Below are 18,776 nucleotides of genomic sequence, written 5' to 3' on the forward strand. Positions count from 1 at the left end.
GCCCTCCGAGGTCGCAGCCCAGGGCGGCACCCGCCAGGCGGTGGAGGGGATGCGGACTGTCCTAGGAACAGCAGGGTCCGGAACAGGTTCCTAAGTCTGCCTTAGAAAGAGTCTCAAGTTGATTCCCAAGTTCATTCAGATCCACGGAACCAGAACTGCCTCAGCAAAGGCCCGAAACCTGTGCCTTCAGCAAGCGTCCCAGGTGATCCAGCGCAAGTAACCGAAGGAGGCGGGGCCTGGGCGCGCACGCGCGGAGGGGCTGCAGGGGATGGTGCCTGTGGAGCAACCCAGGAGGAGGAAAGGGGCCTGAAGGAGGCGGGGCCTGAGAACCTGTCCGAGGGAGGGGCGGGGCGGGCCTGCAGAGACAAAGAGGGGGAGGAGCCGAGCGGGAGCCGCCCCGCTCATCGTGCGCGTGCTGGGGCGGCCCAGTTCGGGGTTTGGGCTACGGCGGTGAGTCCGGCGCGGCGCCGCTCCGACCCCGCTGAACCGCGGAGCCCGGGAGCTGTAACCTCGCCCCAGGCAGGCCGGGCGGAGTGGTGGTGGGTGGGCTTATCCCGCTTGCCCGCGCGGCGCCCACCCAGCTCCCCTGCTTTATTATGGATTGACCCGCGCGCCCGGGTCCTCACGTCAACGCAGAGCGTCGGCGTCCCCGAGAAGCACCTGTCCCGGCCAGCCTCGTAGCTGACGCCGCTGAAGGGCCGGGGCTGGGTCCGGACCCCCCGGCCCGCCGCCCTCCCCGGCCGGCTCTCCTCTCTGCAGCCCTCTGCCCTCGCCTCGGAGGGACCGGGAGCCGGCATGGCGGGCAGCTCCCCGGCCGCCGGGCCCCAGGTGAGCGCGCCTGCCCCCCGGACCTGGGCTCCTTGCCCCCCGGAAGGTCTTTCCGCGGAGCCCGCCGCACCTGGGAACCTGAGTCCCAGGTCCTCTCCAGGACGAGGGGACTCACTGGGGCGTCCCTCGCCCCTCCCCTTTTTTCCTCCGGGGCCTCCCTGAGGCTGGGGAGGGACCCTCACCAAGGAAGACGGTAGGGAGCAGGTTGGGGGATGGAGGGTGGAGAGAAATAGGGCCAGCTGGACAGGTTGGGTTGAGGGCTGTTATTAGGGGGTCCCTGGCAGGCAGGGTACCTGGGACGGGATCCAGGGGTCCCACACGCCTGCTAGTGAGCCTTCTGCCTCCCCCACCTTGAATTCCCCCACCCCGTCCTGAGGTGGTGACCCCACGGGCAGCACCAGTGTTGTTTCAGGGCCTGCTGACCTTTGGGGACGTGGCTGTGCACTTCACCCAGGAAGAAGGGGCACGTCTGGACCCGGGGCAGAGGGCCCTGTATAGAGCCGTGATGCTGGACACTTACAGGAACCTGGCCTCCCTGGGTGAGGTGTCTCAGCCCCACGCCTTCCCTCTTCCCCACCCCCAGCCCACACTCAGAGCTCAGGTGGGATCCCAGAGGGGCCAGGCTGGCTGTGACTCCAGGACCAGAGCCAGGACATTCTGCTCCCAGGCCCAGGGGACAGGTGGGGTTTCTGGACCCATCCCCGGGGCAGGGCCTTTCCCAGCACTTTGCTGCTGGGTGACTAGAGTGTCCACTTCTCTCACAGCTGTGGACCTCGGCTGAGCCCACATCCCTGCCCTGCTCCCTGTCCCCCTCAGCCTCCTGGGGAGACCCCCTGTTTCCAAGCCTGCATCCTGGGTCCAGCTAAACCCCAGTCCCAGGCTACCCCTGGGGCAGGAAGCCAAGGGTGCCGTAGCGCTTCAGTTCACCCATTTCCTCTCGGGCAGGAGTTCCAGGATCCAAACCAGATCTGATCTCCCAGCTGGAGCAAGGAAAGGAGCCCTGGGGCTCGGACCTGCTGGGGGCCCAGGAAGGAGAGACCACGGGAGACCCCAGCACAGGTGAATGAGGGGTGCTGCGGGCCTCAGGTTGTTCAGTATATATGCTCAGTACACACAGCCAGTGTCGTGACCGGTCAGACAGAAGGAGAGTCACACGGTTGTCCCCGTGGGACGAGCTATCAGTCAGAACCCTCAACTGCAAGGAATCGAAAACCCAACCCAACGGGCCAAAGTTGCGGGGAGACCCTTGGCTCAAGTCCTGAAAGTTGGGGTGGGGTTGGTTCTCTGCGCTGTGGGTCTCAGGCTCCAAATGATGCCGTTGGCACAGGGGTGAAAGCCAGAATATTTAACGTTGGTTGGGTCAGACCTCCAGCCTCCAAGAGCAGCTGCTGGCCATGTGTGGTAGTGGCCCGCCGGTGACCATCGCACCATCAGGACACGTCTGTCCACCTGCCGTTAAACAGAAACTTCTGTTCTCTGTTTCTCACAGCAGCACTTCCGACGCCAAATGTAGGGGGTCCCTCACACCAGCCGGTCTCCACCTCTCTGCACATCAGCTGGGTGTCCTACAATTTAGTTCTGACACTGACCACCCGGAGTTAGTGCAGACCCTGCCCGTGAAGGGCTCAGGCCCACGAGACCACCCCCACTTCAGGTGCCAATCACAAGCCAGGCTGGCACCTGTGCTTCTGATCGACCAGCTGTAGATTGGAGGTTCCCACGACCCCATCCTTGGGCTTGATGAATACTCTAGAACAGCTCAGAACTTAAGGAGACACTGTACTTAACAGTTACTGGGGAGTTACCGGTTTATTATAAAGGACACAACTCAGGAACAGCCCAGTGGAAGAGAGGCACAGGGCAAGGTCTGGGGAAGCGGTGCAGAGCTCCCACACCCTCTCGAGGCGTGCTCACTCCCCAGCACCTCCACGTGGTCACCAACCCAGAAGCTCTCCGAACCCCTTTGCGTAGGGTTGTTACGGAGGCTCCACCGCATGTGTGTGATTGATCAAATCATTGGCCACTGGGGATTGAACCCGCTCACTAGCCCTTCTCCCCTCCTTGGAGGTCTGGGGCTAGGACAGAAAGTGTTTCAGGTTTTGCAGGCCATGCAGTCTCTGTCGCAGAGCCAAAGGTTCTAGTAAGCGGAAGCAAAAATGCTGCATGTGGGTCCCGGGGCGGATGGCCCTGACTCCTCGTACACCTGCTGTTGGGTGAGTGCCTGTGCACCCCACGGACGGCCACAGCTGGTTCCTCAGCAGAACCTTGCCAGGTTGCATCAGGCTGCTGCCTCTAGTGATGGATATATGGGAGGACCAGTATTTTTGGAGGCCCTGTACCTCCTGTTTTATCTCCTTTGCCACAAAATGGATCCCTTGATCTAAAGCTGTGACCTGTGGCTCCGACGTCCAGAAACCCGGGGTGGGCCCTAGAAGCAGGGTGCTGACAAAGGTGCTTCAGGCAGACCTGTGTCTGGAGTACGTATCAGTGTTGGTCAGGACCAGCCACTGTCCCCTCCAGGATGGAAGGTCCTGTGTGATTAACTTGCCCACAAGCACTGGTCAGTCTCCTGCAGGTTTCACATTGAGGATTCAGCCTTGGCTGCTGACAGGTCACCTGTTCAGTGGGGACAGCAGCTAGAGGGGCTTCCACAAGAGGGAGCTATGTATGTCCCCTCCCTGCACTGGGGTTCCTCTTCCCATGGGCTCACGTGTTCAAACTCTGGTGACCAAGGACAGAGGCTAGCTGATATCCACAGGACAGGCCGTCCTGTCCCCTGGTCCCTGAGTGCCTTCCCCACAGTGGATCTGTACACTGTCCATTGCACGCCTCTCCCCAGGTGTGACCTTGCCCTGGGATTCACCTGCATCCTCACCTTGGAGCTGGCGAGCAGGCACCCTACCCTGAGCTCTGCCCCTGGGAGATTGCCCCGTCCCTGGCCAGGTTTGGAGCCCACCCAGGCTGGTAGTGGGCCCTGGATCACCTGGTTGTTGGGGTCCCAGGGAGGCCCCGGGGACAAGCTGAGACAGCTGCTGGTGTCAAAGAGATAAGTGACGTGAGGACCCGGGCCCTCACTCCGATGACTAATTGTGTCTTCTGGACCTGCCAGGCCTGTTTAGATGCATCTGCCTGTAACCTGTCTGCTGGTGGCCGCTCTGACCACATGGTCATTTTCTGTCCCTTGTCCGGTCTCTGCAGAGCCCAGCGGCACATCACACGCCACTTTTGAAATGGCAAGTGTGTCCTTGCCCGGAATCTAAGCGTGGCACAGCTGGCCAGGGACTCCACGCAGGGTCCCGTGGCTCCTGTCCCCTCGCAGCTGGGACCTGAGGCACAGCCCTGGCTTTTTTCCAGGCCCTGCTCGACACGAGCAGCCTCTGGGTCACCCACCGACAGTCTCCCCGGTGTGGCGTGTCTCCCGGAGGAAGGAGGGCGAGGTCACCTGGGCCTCTCGCCATAGACTCGGCGTGGCCCTGGCCCTTTGTAGGTTCTGCCCCACCCTCTGCCATGCAGGCATCTTTCTAGGGTATCTGGAGCACATAACGCTTCAGTGCGTTCACTGCATCCAGTTGGCATGAGGTCATCAACACAGTGACTGCCGGCCCGCTGGGGATGAACACATTTGCCAAATTGATCGTCCCTTCCCGAGGGCAAGGGGCTGCTGCTCTGCCCATCACAGGCGCCGCGTCTGGCCCAGCAGCTGAAGCCAAGCCTGCACTTGGGCAAGCTCCCAGTGGTTCCCAGCAGCAGGCGTGAGCCATCGGCTGGTTCATGGGCCACACAGGCGGACCGAATGGCGCTGTGGGGGAGCCACCGTCGCTGCATCCCTCTGCTCTGAGGTGGCCGTGTGCGCACAGCACAGCTGCTGGTTGAGGACCTTGGCCGGGGCCGGGGGCAGTTTCTGGGGCTTCCACTTGGCCCTTCCCAATGTAACGGCTCTTACCCCTCAGGTCAGGAGACTGATGAGAAGGTTCTCCCCGCTGCTAAGTGCATCCATCCCGATGAGGCCCTGCAAGTGGGTCCGTGACTTGGTTCCCCACCCCTTTTGTCACCCAGCTTCCATATGCCCAACTCTAATGGCATTCTGGGGCCCTGTGTTCAGTGTCGGCTCAAATCCTGTATCCAGCAGCCTTCCGGGTGTGGGCATCCCTCTTTTCCCAGCGTTGCGCTCTTTGGGAAGGAGAGTATCTGTTGTGCTAACTTGCAGGAGGTTTGTCTCAAGGGCACCCAGCCTCCCCTTTGTCAGCGGGCCCCAGGTCTGAGAACTGCCCAGATCTGGGTGAGGGATTGGGCTCTCCGGCATGGCGGCTGATCTTAGCCTTCCCCTCCCCATCTCTTGGCCTTTCCTGGTTCTACAAGTCAAGCAGCAGCCTGGCCAGCTGCTCACTGTCTGGCACACCGAGATCGATTACCCATCGCCAAGTATCTCCACCCCGTGCCCCAGGGTCCCGCTCCTCCCCTCTCCGGGCCTTAACCTCCACCAAGGCGATGGGCCAGCCTGTGTCTTCAGAAGCCTTGGTGTTCGGCCTTATGGCTAAGCGTGTGCCCCACAGTCAGCACAGCCACAGTGGGAGCTGAGGCTCTAGCCTCTGGCTCTCGGCCTCCCCTGGGGGTGGCTGCCCTGAGCCTGTCAATCTCCTCAATGCCGTCCAGGACATTTACAAAGGACAGGCGACCCCATGGGCCTCCCGAAGACCACTGCCCCACGTGGCTAGAGGGCAAGAATGACCACGTAACCCCGCGCCCCCCTCTGCCCTGCCTCCAACTACCGCCGCCAAGGCCCTGGCCTCCTGATGCTGTGCCAGCTTTCTCACCCCAGCCCTGCACTAGAGGCCTGTGGGCCTCTGAGCAGCGGGGCCTGGTTGCAATCCCTCCCCCGGCCCCGCGCAGTACCAGTCATCGCTGTTTGGGTCCCCTTGAGCACAGAGCCTGAGAGTTTGGGGTATAGACGGTGTATTTGGAAGGCAGCAATTTTGGAAGCAGGCGAGAGGGAGCAGGGAGACAGGAGAGCGAAGTCAGTATAGAGTTGCCCCTGCAAGTGTGCGGAGCATGACAGCTCCAGGACCGTGACCGCTGACAGGCTGCAGGAGGCGTCTGGGATTGTCCATCAGAGCGAGGGAGATGGGACACTTGTCCTCTGTTCCCACCCCCGGGGCGGTAGCTGTCACGCAGCGTGGGCTGGCAGCACAGAGCTCTGGAGAAGGATTGAGGTGCACCTGTGCCCCAGAGGATGCTGGCAGTCAGAGCTCTGCAGAGCTGTCTGCTGCAGCGAGGAGGCCGAAATCCGAGAGAGGCAGGCGGCCTGGCATAGTGTGCTGGCAGCCTCAGCTACAAGCTTCCACTAAAAACAGGTGGGGAGGAAACGGGACACAGGAGGGAAGGTCCGTGGAGGAGGTGAGCACATGAGCACAGCCAGTGAACCTGGGGTCACCTGTGAGACACCCCACGGAGAGGGCTGGCGCGTGGAGCCCGTGCTCCTGGGCACGGAGGGGGTCCCAGGTGGGCCTTCTCAAACAGAGTAACACATAGGCCCTTTCTCTTCGTTTCAGATTCCAGCCGGGGGTCTTTGCGTAAGCAGGTGATGGCGAGGGTGAAAATGACTCAAGCCTCAGAGCCTCCAGAAGCATCTGGAAGGTTCTCAGGGGGTGGGCCTCCAACACTGGTCTGTAGAGAAGCCACCGGGCACGAGGGCAGGCTAGGGAGCCTTGAGAACTTCCTTTTCCAGGAGAGACAACCACACAGAACCTACTGGACCATCTCCAAAGCAGAAGGTGCCCAGAAAGGCGGTAAGTGGGGACCCAAACTTCGCAGCCCGCGCCCCGGGGCCCGTAAGAGAAACACGAAACTGCAGCGAGCCCAGACGTGCGGTGCGAAACGTGCGCCAAGAGCTTCCGGTACCTCTCGCGCCTGGTGAGACACCAGGCCACGCACAGCGGCGAGAAGCCGCACGCGTGCGGGGAGTGCGGCCGTGCGTTCAGCCAGCGCTCGCACCTGGCGCAGCACCGCAGCGCGCACGCGGGCCAGAAGCCGCACACCTGCGGACAGTGCGGCCGCGCGTTCACGCGGCTCTCCACGCTGCACCGCCACCAGCGCGTCCACAGCGGCGAGAAGCCCTTCGGGCGCCAGTGGTGCGGGAAGCCCTTCAGTTACAGCACCCTCCTCGCCCAGCACCAGCGGATCCACACCCGAGAGAGGCCGTTCCGGTGCGCGAGGTGCGGGAAGAGCTTCATCTGGAAGTCCAGCTTTCGGAACCACCAGAAATCACACCTGTGCAGCGAGGCAGCGTGGACCTCTGTAAGCTAAGCTCTGGAAGCAGCCGCTGGAGGGGAGAGCTTGGGACTCGCTGCTACTCCAAGGAGCGCCCCGGAAGGATGTCCCCGGGCACGTGGAGCAGTGCCAGAGCGAGACCAGCACGAGGGACCGGGTTGTTTCTCCACCCGTGATCAACTTGTACATTTCGGGTCCTTCCCATGACAGGGGGGTGGCCCAGGCCTGCCTGCCCCGGCGGGCACCGCCCAATAGCCTGCTGGGTTCCGCGTGGCTGTGGCACTTCTTGGACAAATTGATGGTTTGAAAGTCACTAGTTTCAAGTGCATCCAGATTTTACTTTTGAAACTTAAAACGTAGGTCTTTGTTTCTATTTGCATCATAGGTGGGTTCTAAACGCCTTTGAAATCCAGATGGGCTACAGAGCTTTTGGATAATCAGTCTTTCATCACACAGCAGCCCTGAGCCCCTGGCGAAGGGCATGGGTAGGTCACATAACTCTAGTCAGCATTTGGTTCTGGCTTGTTATTTTGGACGCTGATTTGTTGCAGGAGGATGTGATTGGTCCACTTAGGGCCGTTTAGCCCTTGCGCGGTTGGCACTGGCTTTACTCACTCAGCTTCACTTTCCCGTCTGCTCACTCTTTGCTTGTGTCAGGCCATATGAAACACTGAGTGTGCACGTCATTTGAACTGTTCTTTTTTTCCAGCCAGTTCTTCCATACAGAATAGGTTTGCATAGTATGAATGCTTTCTATACAATAATAACATTAAAAACTATTAAAACACATGGAGGAAATGTGAGACAACAGATATAAAAGAAGCCACTGGTCATGAAACACAGAAGGTCCATAGGAAAGTTAGTTTGCAAATGCTGCCCACGCACCGGGGGCCAGGGAGGAGGCTGTGCCTTTGTGTCCTGTGACCACCCACTGAATTCTTATCATTCCCGGATACATCATACCACCACTTACAGGCTGAGCGTCACCATGTCTAATGAAACTCCAGCCATTTTCCTACAGACATATTCAATAACTTAATTACAGAAGCAATACGTGATCATTTGAGGAAACATACAAATATATAGATATAAGATAAAATAAAATATGGGACTTCCCTGGCGGTTCAGTGGTTAAGACTGTGCTTCCACTGTAGGGGAATCTCCAATCCCTGGTTGGGGAACCAAGATCCCACATGCCATGCAGTGTGGCCTAAATAAATAAATAAATAAATAAATTTAATTAAGTAAAATATAACAGGAAGTTTTATTTTGACTCATACTGGTGCTGTAGGAACCCGGTAAACTGACAACGAAAAGGGGGGATTTGGGTGTTGCCCACAGTGTTTCACCCAAACTATGTAGATTCAAAGCTGTAACAGAAGAAAACTTTTCCTGAACTAAAGGAATATCTGATTTCAGTACTGAAAGACCCGATTGTGCACTAAGAAAAAAATAGAGAACACAAAGTCTAATGAAATGACTGAACCACAAAGATAAAATACTGTACAAACATCCAGGAAAAAGTAGGTCACCAACAGAGGAAAAAAGTCAGTTTGCCCCAGACTTTAATGAACAAAGACTGTAGCTCTTTCCGTATTTATTTCCTTGATGTGTCATAGTCATATTTTATTTAATTAATTAATTTATTTATTTATTTTGGCCGCGTGTGGGGCATGCAGGATCTTAGTTCCTGGTGCCCCCTGCAGTGGGAACTTTGAGTCTTAACCACTGGACCGCCAGGGAAGTCCTACAGTCATGTTTTAAAGCTTATTTCCTTTCTCTTCCCTTTACCTCTTTCCTACTAGTGTGTGATCACAATAGTTAAATTCAAATTAAGTTCATAAGATGCAAAAAATATGATGGAATCTTGCCAGAAATAAAGGAGACGACATGGCTCCGAAACACTACGACGTGAAACAGGATGCAATTAATGAACCAGACACTGGATTATCTTCCTTTGGGGAGGGGGAGGGAGTGGTTTCAGAGCTATGTAATAATTGCATTATGTTGGAATGGTTTGAGAGGAAGTTTTGAAATTGCTTTTTGAGGAAATGTGCTTATGTGGATATCAGGTTTTCAAGGGGTGGATTGTAATGAACATCTCTTGGTTCAGCCCATCCGACATCCATCCCCTCCTCCTTTCTTTTTGTAAGAGCACCTCACCTTTGGTTTGCAGCACTTCCTAGGATCTGTTGTAGGAAGTCACAGTGGTGGTCTCAGTCTGGGTGCACCCCCTCCCGTGGCCACTGGTCAACCCAGGAGGAAGCTAAGGCAATCAGACCCTCCCGTCCAGTCCATCACTGAAGGGAAAGGTGTGTATATATCTCATGTCATCTGTGAATAGTGATGGATTTACTTCTTTCCAATTTGGATGCCTTTTCTTTTTCTTGCCCAGTTACTCTGGCTAGAAATTCCAGTACAATGTTGAACAGAAGTGGCAAAAATGGATATTCTTGTCTAATTTCTTACCTTAGGGGGAAAGCTTTCAGTCTTTCATTCATTGAGTATGATGTTAGCTGTGGGTTTTTCATAAATGCCCTTTATTAAGTTGAGGAAGTTCTCTTCTATTCCTAGTTTGTTGAGTGTTCTTATCATGAAAGGGTGTTAGATTTTGTCAAATGCTTTACCTGCATCAGCTGAGATGATCATGTATTTTTTTCTTTTTGTCTTTTTTAAAACAATTACAAGGCATTGTTTTATTTTATTTTTTTATTATTTATTTAAAAAATTTTTGGCTGTGTTGGGCCTTTGATGCTGCACGCGGGCTTTTCTCTGGTTGCGGCGAGTGGGGGCTACTCTTCGTTGTGGTGCGCGGGCTTCTCATTGCGGTGGCTTCTCCTGTTGCAGAGCACAGGCTCTAGGCGCACGGGCTTCAGCAGTTGTGGCACGCGGGCTCAGTAGTTGTGGCTTACAGGCTCTAGAGTGCAGGCTCAGTAGTTGTGGTGCACGGGATTAGTTGCTCCGTGACATGTAGGATCTTCCTGGACCAGGGCTCGAACCTGTGTCCCCTGAAGTGGCAGACGGATTCTTCACCACTGCGCCACCAGGGAAGCCGTCTTTGTCCTTTTAATGTGGTATATTATGTTGATTTTTTTTTTTTTTTTTTTTTTTTTTTTGCGGTACGCGGGCCTCTCACTGTTGTGGCCTCTCCCGTTGTGGAGCACAGGCTCCGGACGCGCAGGCCCAGCGGCCATGGCTCACAGGCCTAGCCACTCCGCAGCGTGTGGGATCTTCCCTGACCGGGGCACGAACCCGTGTCCCCTGTATCAGAAGGCGGACTCTCAACCACTGCGCAACCAGGGAAGCCCATTACGTTGATTTTTTATTTGAATATTGAACCATCCCTTGCATTGCAGAAATAAATCCCACTTAGCCATGGTGTATAATCCTTTTACTATGCTGCTGGATTCAGTTTACAATTGTTTTTATTCCAGCTCTTTACCTCCCTTGGTGAAAAATCCACTCACCGTACTTACAGTGACCTAGTTAGAAACCCAGACATATAGATATAGATATAGATGTAGATATAGATTTATCTCAAGGAATTGATTTACGTGATTGTGGGGCTAGCAAGTCTGAAATCTGTAGGACAGGCTGGCAGGCTCGTACTCACAGGCAGGAGCTGATGCTCTAGTCTGTCTGGAGGTAGAATTTCCTCTCCTTCAGTGAAACCTCAGTTTTGCCCTTAAGGCTTTTCAGCTGAATGGATGACACCCTCATTATGGAGAAAGTCTCGTTTTCTTAAAGTCACCTGATTGAAGACGTTACCATCTACAAAATCTCTTCACTGGCAACACCTAGATTTGTGTTTGATTGAATCACTGGGTGCTACAGCCTGGCCAAGTTGACACCTAACACCAACCATCACACCAGGCATCATTCCTAACTTCCTCCCCATAACTTGCGTAGCTAGTGAAGCATGAGTCCCGTTAATTCTACCACCTCGATGTTGCTTAAGTCAGTAAACTTCTTTTGAGTCCTCATTACCTGAACTACAGCAGTGGCCCCTGCTTTTAATAATCTCCTGAAACGTGTTTGTCTTTTTAATGTATTTATTAAAGTATATTTTATATACTGCCCCCTCAGTGTCCCGAATATAGTAACAGAGTTGCAGTTGTTTCTCACAAACGCAGTGTTTGCCCTAGGAAAGCACTGAGGAGTTGCAGCTCCTCCATTTTTAGAATGGTGTTTGGTTCTGCCGCCTCTCCTCGGTCCACAGCTTGCGGGCTTTCGGAGACGCGCCGCCTCTCCTCCTCTCCCACGCCCCCACGCTGTCCAGCGGGGGCTCGCGCCCAGCGCCAGGCTGGGTTAAGGGCGGGTCGGGGTCCGCCCAGGGGAGGCGGAGCCGGAAAGAACTACATTTCCCAGGCTGCTGCGCGGTGCCGGACTCCACTTCCCAGCAACGCCCGGGGCGCCCCTCCAGGACTCCATTTCCCAGAGTTCCGCGGGAGGGCCCGACCTGGTCCCGCTTCCTCCACGTAGCTCCAGCGCGTGGCATGACTCTCAGCCGGCACCTGAAGCCGCTCTCCGGGCAGGTCGCGTAAGGCGCAGGTGAGACAGCGCGGGGCTCGAGGGGACCCGGGGTTGGGGGGGGCGTGGTGTGGCGAGCCGGGGCCTGGGCCTTGGGTGCCCCGTGACAGCCAGAGGGGCCTGAAGGGTGCCAGGAACTGGGGGCGTAGGAGGGGCCCGGAAGCGTGGGAGGGGGCCCAACTGCAAGATGCGGTGGCTTCGGAGGTGGGGCCAGGAAGGGGACCTGGGGGCGTGGGAAGCGCCTGGGGGACGTGGAGGGGCCCGGCCGTGGTGGGGTCTACCCCAAGGCCTGCTGCCGCGCTGCGCGCGCTCTCGAGAGCAGCGGGATTTGTGGGCAGCGTCCCCTCCGGTCCGGGCTGCCCGTGGGGCCCTGCAGCGGGGTCAGAGCCGTCCTGTAGCGGCCCGAGCAGATTTCCAGCCCCCAGGAAGGGTCCTCAGAGGTGGTGGCGCCCCGAGGCCTGTCCATTTCTTAGCTAGAAGCGCAACCTGCCCAGAAGGAACCAGGCTCTCGAAGGCTAGCTGGGACCAGCTGGCCGCTGGTGGGCACCGGGCTGCATACAGAGGCGCCGCCCTTTCCCCGTCTGTAGCATATGGACTTTGCAGCCCAAACGACCTGGGCCAGGAGCCGCCAGCCCCAAGGTTGGCTGCCTCCCCTCTTGTCAGACAGAGGGGAGCCGAATGTTCCCTTTCTTGGCCCAGTGGGGGTCAGGGTTGGGCCTGCAGGGCAGAGCCTGGCTCTCCCAGCTGGATGGTAGCCCTAGGGCCCCTGTGCAACTCTAGACAGAGCGCTTCCTGGGGAACAGGGCTGAGAGGAGGGGATGACTCAGACTAGATGGGTCTGTCTGGTCCCCAGTGGGCAGTCTCCCTGCCCTGCTGACCTTATACTGTGCCCGTTGCCCTAGGCCAGCCCTTGGAAATCACAGTGGGGCCCAGAGCTAAGGGCAGTGACCCTAGGCTGGGGCATCTCAGGGGAGTGGGGTTCTGTCGCGTGGGAGCGTCACGGCCTCAGCCTCACACCGTTTGGCCCTGCAGGTGCAGCCAACACGGGTGAGCCCCGGGGGTCCATGCGGATCCTAGTGACTGGGGGCTCTGGGCTGGTGGGCAGAGCCATCCAGAAGGTGGTAGCAGATGGGGCCAGGCTGCCCGGAGAGGACTGGGTGTTTGTTTCTTCCAAGGATGCCGATCTTACGTGAGTGGGCTCATCCCTGCAGCAGCCCCACCATGCCCTCTCCAGACCAAGAGCTCTGGGCCAGGCCTGTTCCTGGACCTGGCAGCCTCATGTCTGGCCCGTCCCTGCCAGGTGGCTGGCCTGGCCTGGGTGTGTGCAGTTTTGCTCGTGGGCAAACTTCCTCCCATCTCTTCCTGTAAGCCCGCACCCTCATACCAGCCAGGGCCTGACCCTCCCGCCTTCGGCCCTGCCTGGCTCCTGCCCCCGGTGCTTTGAGCCAGGGTGCTGGTTCCCTTGGGCCTCCAAGCAGCCCCTGATGGCCCGGCTCCCCCTCAGGGATGCTGCACAGACCCGAGCGCTGTTTGAAAAAGTCCGGCCCACACATGTCATCCATCTTGCTGCAATGGTGGGGGGCCTGTTCCGGAATATCAAATACAATTTGGACTTCTGGGTAAGTGAGGGGGCCCCAGTGAGCAGTGGGAGCCAGGACCCCAGATTCTGGGAACTTCCTGGCCAACTTCTCAAGCTCATGTTCCGGCCCTAGGAAGTCCCTGAGGGGCCTCCAGTGACCCACACTTGATTTGTAGGTAGAGGCGCATGCAGGTGGGCCTGGGGGTGTTTGGCCCAATAGGAAAAGCCTCAGAGCTAACCTGGGGGTTGGAGGAGCTGAGACAAGCCAGTGTTTGCCGTGTTTGCCGTGTGACCCCCGCTGGTTCCTGCCCCACTGGGCCTTCAGACCTTCCTGTTCCCAGGAGGTCCAGCTGCACTGAGCCAGGCCCACGGTGCGCTCAGGGGTGCAGAGGTGTGTGAGCTGGGCTCTGGGCCTGCAGCATGTGCCCTGAGGGATTTCACATGTGGGGTAGGGGCAGGAGGAGAGCTGGGCTCGCCCACAGCCCTGCCCCTGCCTGGCTGGGCCTCTGAGGGCTGGCCCCATCATCTCTAAAATTGGCCTTGGCCTGGTTTGGCCCTGCATCGGGCCTGGGATGGCAGAAGCTCAGACCAGATTTTCCCTGGGGGCCCCTGTCGCCACAGGGCCCTCCTCGTCTCAGTGACAGCCTTCCCAGCAGGCTGCTTGGCCACCCCCTCTCCCCAGACCACCCAAATGCCCTGGCCAGCCCAAGTCCCCGGAAGGGGCCGGAGGAGGGGTGGGGCCAGCCAAGGCTTCACTGCTACTGAGCAGTAGAGCAGGGTGAGCTCCTGGGGGTGCGGGAGTGGAGGGGCCGCTTCTTCCTGCCCTGCCGCGGGGCCAGGTTGGGCCGCCTGGGCTCCTGGCTCATATGTCACCTGCCTAGCCCTCAGCAGCCCCTGTGGGCAGGCTGGCCCTGAGCTTAGGGCTGTGGCCCTCTCCTCAGGGCCCTCCCCCAGCCTCAGGGTAGGCAGGCCTAGGGCCTCCTACAGCCCTGGGCTGGGACTGACGGGCTGGGAGGGGGCGTGGCTTCTGGACCGTGGGCCCTGGGAGCTGGAACAGCTGGCTCCGGTACTGCCTGCCAGGGTGTGTCCACACTTCTGTCCCTGGAGGGGCAGGCGAGGGCTGGGATCCTGCCTGGGGCCTGACCCCGCCCTGCCCCTGCCCCCTCAGAGGAAAAACATACACATCAACGACAACGTGCTGCACTCGGCCTTCGAGGTGGGGGCGCGAAAGGTGGTCTCCTGCCTGTCTACCTGCATCTTCCCCGACAAGACCAGCTACCCTATCGATGAGACCATGGTGAGGGGCGGGGCTGGGGCGGGGCCTGGCCTGGGGGCAGGGCTGAGAAGCAGCGGCTCCTGTGCTCCCCCAGATTCACAACGGACCCCCGCACAGCAGCAATTTCGGCTACTCTTACGCCAAGAGGATGATCGATGTGCAGAACAGGTCCTCTTCCCGCGCGTGCCAGGCCGAAACCAGCCGAGAATGGGGAAGGGGCCCAGATGCCCTGTGGTGGGTGGGCCCAGGGGGCCGCCCCGGCAGGGCTCCCAGATCTCGGCCCCCTTCCTCGCTAGCCTCGGCCGGGGTGGGCTCGCCCAGCATCCGAGGATGAGGGCCAGAGGGGATGCTGTGCCCCCGCAGGGCCTACTTCCAGCAGCACGGCTGCACCTTCACCGCTGTCATCCCCACCAACGTCTTTGGGCCCCATGACAACTTCAGCATCGAGGACGGCCATGTGCTGCCTGGCCTCATCCACAAGGCTCACCTGGCCAAGAGTGAGTGACCGCCACCCATTGCCCAGCTGGCTGCCTGCCTGACGGGGCCCCTGGGGCACAGCGGGGAGGAGGGGCGGCGCTGCCACATCCCCTCTGACACCTGCCCTTCCCAACCTGCAGGTCGCGGCTCAGCCTTGACAGTGTGGGGCACAGGGAAGCCTCGGAGGCAGTTCATCTACTCACTGGTTGGTGCCGCGAGGGGCACAGCTGTTCCCCAGAACGTCTCCCGGAGCCGCCGTGCTGGCTGTGGGGAGGCAGGAGGGAGCCTAGGAAGGGCCGGGTGTCCAGGCTGAGCCCCCAGGGGAGCAGTTCCTGGTCCTCGCTAGGTCCGTGTACATTCCTGTCCCTAGGGAAGTTGCTGGGTACAGCTCTGAGCTCATCAGGAGAAAGGACTTGGGGCTGAGCTGGCCAGGCACTACCCAAAGGGGGGTAACCCGGGCCCCAGCCAAGCCTGGGCTGCACCCTGCCGAGCAGGAGCACTTGGGAGAGGTGACCTGGGCCCATTTGGCCATAATTTGTGGCCTTTGACCCTGGCTGTCTGACCTCCAGGACCTGGCCCGGCTCTTTATCTGGGTCCTGCGGGAGTACGATGAGGTGGAGCCCATCATCCTGTCAGGTGGGTGCCGTGCAGCCCCACCCCCATTGCAGTGGGGCAGGACACCCGCCTGTCCTGAGAGCCGCTGAGCAGGGCAGCGGGAACATCCGTGGGGCTGGGCGGCGGCGGGTCCAGGCAGAAGAGGCCTGACCTGGCCGTTGGCCCTTCGGTCCCCACAGTGGGAGAGGAGGATGAGGTGTCCATCCAGGAGGTGGCCGAGGCCGTGGTGGAGGCCATGGACTTCCATGGGGAGGTCACCGTATCCTTTGGTTCTAGGCAGGAGACTGTGGGCCTCCCTGCAGGAGGCTGTGGGTCTGACGCACCCATGGCACTCACCCTGGCAGCCGGGGGTGAGGGTGTCTGCTGCTCTCTCCTGGGGCTCCCCCTGGGAAGGCTAGACAAGGTTCAAGGGCAGGCTGGTGGGGGGGTGGGCTGCCCCTTCTGCTGTGCCCTTGACCAGGTTCCTAGTTTGATACAACCAAGTCGGACGGGCAGTTTAAGAAGACGGCCAGTAATGGCAAGCTGCGGGCCTACCTGCCCGACTTCCGGTTCACGCCCTTCAAGCAGGGTGAGCCCTCCCACCCCATCCCTCGGGACCACCCGGCCCCTCCTTGGCGTTGGGCCACCACCTCCCCTCCCCAGGCCTCAGCTTCCCTACTGCCAGTTGGGGGTGGACGCCCTGCAGCTTTGGCCTCCATGGCCTCACCGCGGAGGCAGGACACGGGGGTGACTGCCTTACGCCCTGGCCCTCACCCGCCGCCTCTGCAGCCGTGCAGGAGACCTGCGCCTGGTTCACTGACAACTACGAGCAGGCCCGGAAGTGAAGCGTGCGGCGCGGCGGGAGCGGGTGCCTCCCTGTCCCCGGCGCTCGGCCAGCAGAGCCCAGCAGTGGCCACTCAGAACTGCCCTCGTGGCGGCGGGCCCCTGCCCCACGCCCTCTGCCGGGGCAGGCCTGGCTGACTGTCCGGGGAGGCCACCGTTCACACCGTCCTCAGGGAAGCCAAGGCCTGGCCAGGCCCGGCACCCTGCTCCCCGACGCCAGTCGCAGAGCATGTACACTTATGATCCCTGGGAGCCAATAAAGTGCATTGCCACAGGCCTGGCCCCGGCAGCTCTGTACCAGCCCCCCCATCTCCCCCGCCCCCGGCACTGCCTCCTGAGCCTGGCCAGCCCCCAAGAGCTGCTGGGCCACGGTGGCCAGCTGTCCCTGGGGTGGAAGGGCAGCGGTGGCCAGAGGCACGGACAGGTGGTGTGCGGGCAGGTGTCAGGAGAGGCTGGACTGTCAGCCGGCGGGGACAGAGGGCAGGCACCTGCGGCAGTCCCCACCGGCTGCGGCCAGAGCCGAGCCTCTCCACGCACAGGCAGGTGCAGGCCTGGGTAACCTGCATTCCCCAGGCTTACCCGCCCTCATCCCCAGGACTTTGGGGAAAGAGGCTGGGTCTGGATTTGGACAGGCTGAGCGGGCACACAGATGGATCTGAGGAGAGCAGTGGCGATTGGCCAGTTCAGACCTGGCCCCTCATCTCCCTAGCCCTCAGGTGGCAGCTTGGGTGCTGGGGCTTGGCCTGCCCTTCTCCCGTGGGTAGCAGCAGGTGTCATGCAAGAGTGGGCCTGGTGGCCACGGAGGTGAGCGGCACAGGCCTCCCATCCTCGACAGGAAAGTCTGGACCGGTTGACCCACCGGCCCCCGCCTAGCCAGTCAGTGCTGGGTGTGCTTCCCCCAGGACCCAGGCACCTTCCCTGGCTCCGGGGCCCACCTCTTCTCGGGTCCTCTCTTCCCTGGGGTACCCTTTGCTGTCTTCACACCAGTGACTCCCAGCTTTCTTCTGGCCCCAGGTGCGCCTGCCACGTTCCTTACTTCCTTTGTTCATTCAGGTGCTGTGGGCTGCCTTCCCTGTGCCAGGCACGCAAGTCCCAACCCCTGTCCCCGTGTCCAGCTGATCCCTCACTGCGTTTGTTACCACCACCCCCGCCCACGGGCCTCTCCAGGGGCCAGTCCTGCCCCTCTCACGTCAGTGCCTCCCCACCTTTTAGGTCTCTGCTGACGGGGTTCTTCCTCTCTGAGGCCCACCCTACCTGCTTGCTTCTCTGGAAACACCTCCCCCCCCGCACCCCCCAGGGCTTGGAGCTCCAGGACCTGGTCAGCCCTTCACGCTGTATTCCCTGGGTGCCAGCCCTTTGTGAATGTGAAGGGTCTGCCCCCGTGGGCATTCCGGGAGAGGGGGAGGAGGTGGTCCCTGAGTTGGAGCTTGGATCAGCCAAGTGAGAACGGGGGGAAGGAGGCCCAGCGCAGGGCAGAGAGGCCTGGACATGCCTGGCCGGACACAAGTAGTGGTTGTGTGTGCTGACTTGTCCCTTGGGTTATGGGGTGCGTGTGTTTATCGTAGACAGGCTGTCTCTCCAGCCAGAATGCAGGTCTGCGGGGTAGGGGCCACTGCTGTGTGGCCTTTGTTCCCAGCCCAGAGCAGGGCCCCCACACTGAAGGGGCAGCGTTGAAGGCATGAAGGGATCTCATTGTTGAGGAGCTTGGAACATGTCAAAGTAGGGTTTGAAGAAAATAACATCTTTAAAATTCAGTCTTAAAAACTGCAATTTTGGGGCCTCCCTGGTGGCGCAGTGGTTGAGAGTCCGCCTGCCGATGCAGGGGATACGGGTTCGTGCCCCGGTCTGGGAGGATCCCATATGCCGCGGAGCGGCTGGGCCCGTGAGCCATGGCCGCTGGGCCTGCGCATCCGGAGCCTGTGCTCCGCAACGGGAGAGGCCACAACAGTGAGAGGCCCGCATACCGCAAAAAATAAATAAATAAATAAATAAATAAATAAAAACTGCAATTTTAGTTCTTCAGCCTTATTTTTCCCATGTCAATCAAAAATTACAAGCACAGCCCACACCCACACCCACCCTCCCCCTCTCAGTCTCTAAGGTGGTCCCTGGCCCTGGCCAAGCACTCCATCTCCCACAGGACCAGCAAGAGGGGCCAGGTCTCCGCTGGGGACCTAGGCCTCACGAAGGTCTCCCCCGCAGCTCCCTGAGAGGCCCTCAGAAACGAGAATCCAGGTTGGCCCGAGGACCTCCTTTAACAGAAAAGCAGACCCCGGCTCCCACGTTTCACTGGCTGTGCCAGGTTTATGCTGTCACCCGGACCCACTGCGGCTTGGGGAAGAGCTGACCACAAGCCCTGACCAGGCAACCCTGTCCTCCACA

At 59.5% G+C, this 18,776-nt stretch overlaps 2 protein-coding genes across 4 annotated transcripts; both read left to right on the top strand.

Moving 5' to 3' along the window:
• The first annotated feature begins 1,319 nt into the window (after positions 1–1,319).
• On the top strand, positions 1,320–11,174 carry LOC309791776 (zinc finger protein 251-like). The gene is made up of 4 exons (XM_082600880.1): positions 1,320–1,367; positions 1,774–1,887; positions 6,378–6,614; positions 7,481–11,174. The coding sequence occupies exons 1-4, from the start codon at positions 1,334–1,336 to the stop codon at positions 7,489–7,491; spliced, it is 396 nt and encodes a 131-aa protein (XP_082457006.1). The 5' UTR covers positions 1,320–1,333; the 3' UTR covers positions 7,492–11,174.
• A 383-nt stretch (positions 11,175–11,557) lies between these two features.
• On the top strand, positions 11,558–18,698 carry GFUS (GDP-L-fucose synthase). 3 transcript variants are annotated; one of them, XM_082601125.1, is made up of 11 exons: positions 11,558–11,646; positions 12,658–12,814; positions 13,130–13,244; positions 14,373–14,501; positions 14,575–14,648; positions 14,844–14,977; positions 15,098–15,162; positions 15,527–15,593; positions 15,752–15,831; positions 16,041–16,140; positions 18,597–18,698. In XM_082601125.1, exons 2-11 carry the CDS (start codon positions 12,690–12,692, stop codon positions 18,602–18,604), a joined length of 897 nt encoding a protein of 298 aa, XP_082457251.1. In that variant the 5' UTR covers positions 11,558–11,646; positions 12,658–12,689; the 3' UTR covers positions 18,605–18,698. The 3 variants fall into 3 exon arrangements, with proteins under 3 accessions (XP_082457251.1, XP_082457250.1, XP_082457252.1); XM_082601124.1 differs by lacking the exon at positions 18,597–18,698 and adding an exon at positions 16,341–16,668; XM_082601126.1 differs by lacking the exons at positions 12,658–12,814; positions 18,597–18,698 and adding an exon at positions 16,341–16,668 and having other exon boundaries at positions 11,565–11,646.
• Positions 18,699–18,776: the final 78 nt, after the last annotated feature.

This window comes from Mesoplodon mirus (genome assembly GCF_964341445.2).
Source record: "Mesoplodon mirus genome assembly, chromosome: 16".
Lineage (NCBI taxonomy): Eukaryota > Metazoa > Chordata > Mammalia > Artiodactyla > Ziphiidae > Mesoplodon > Mesoplodon mirus.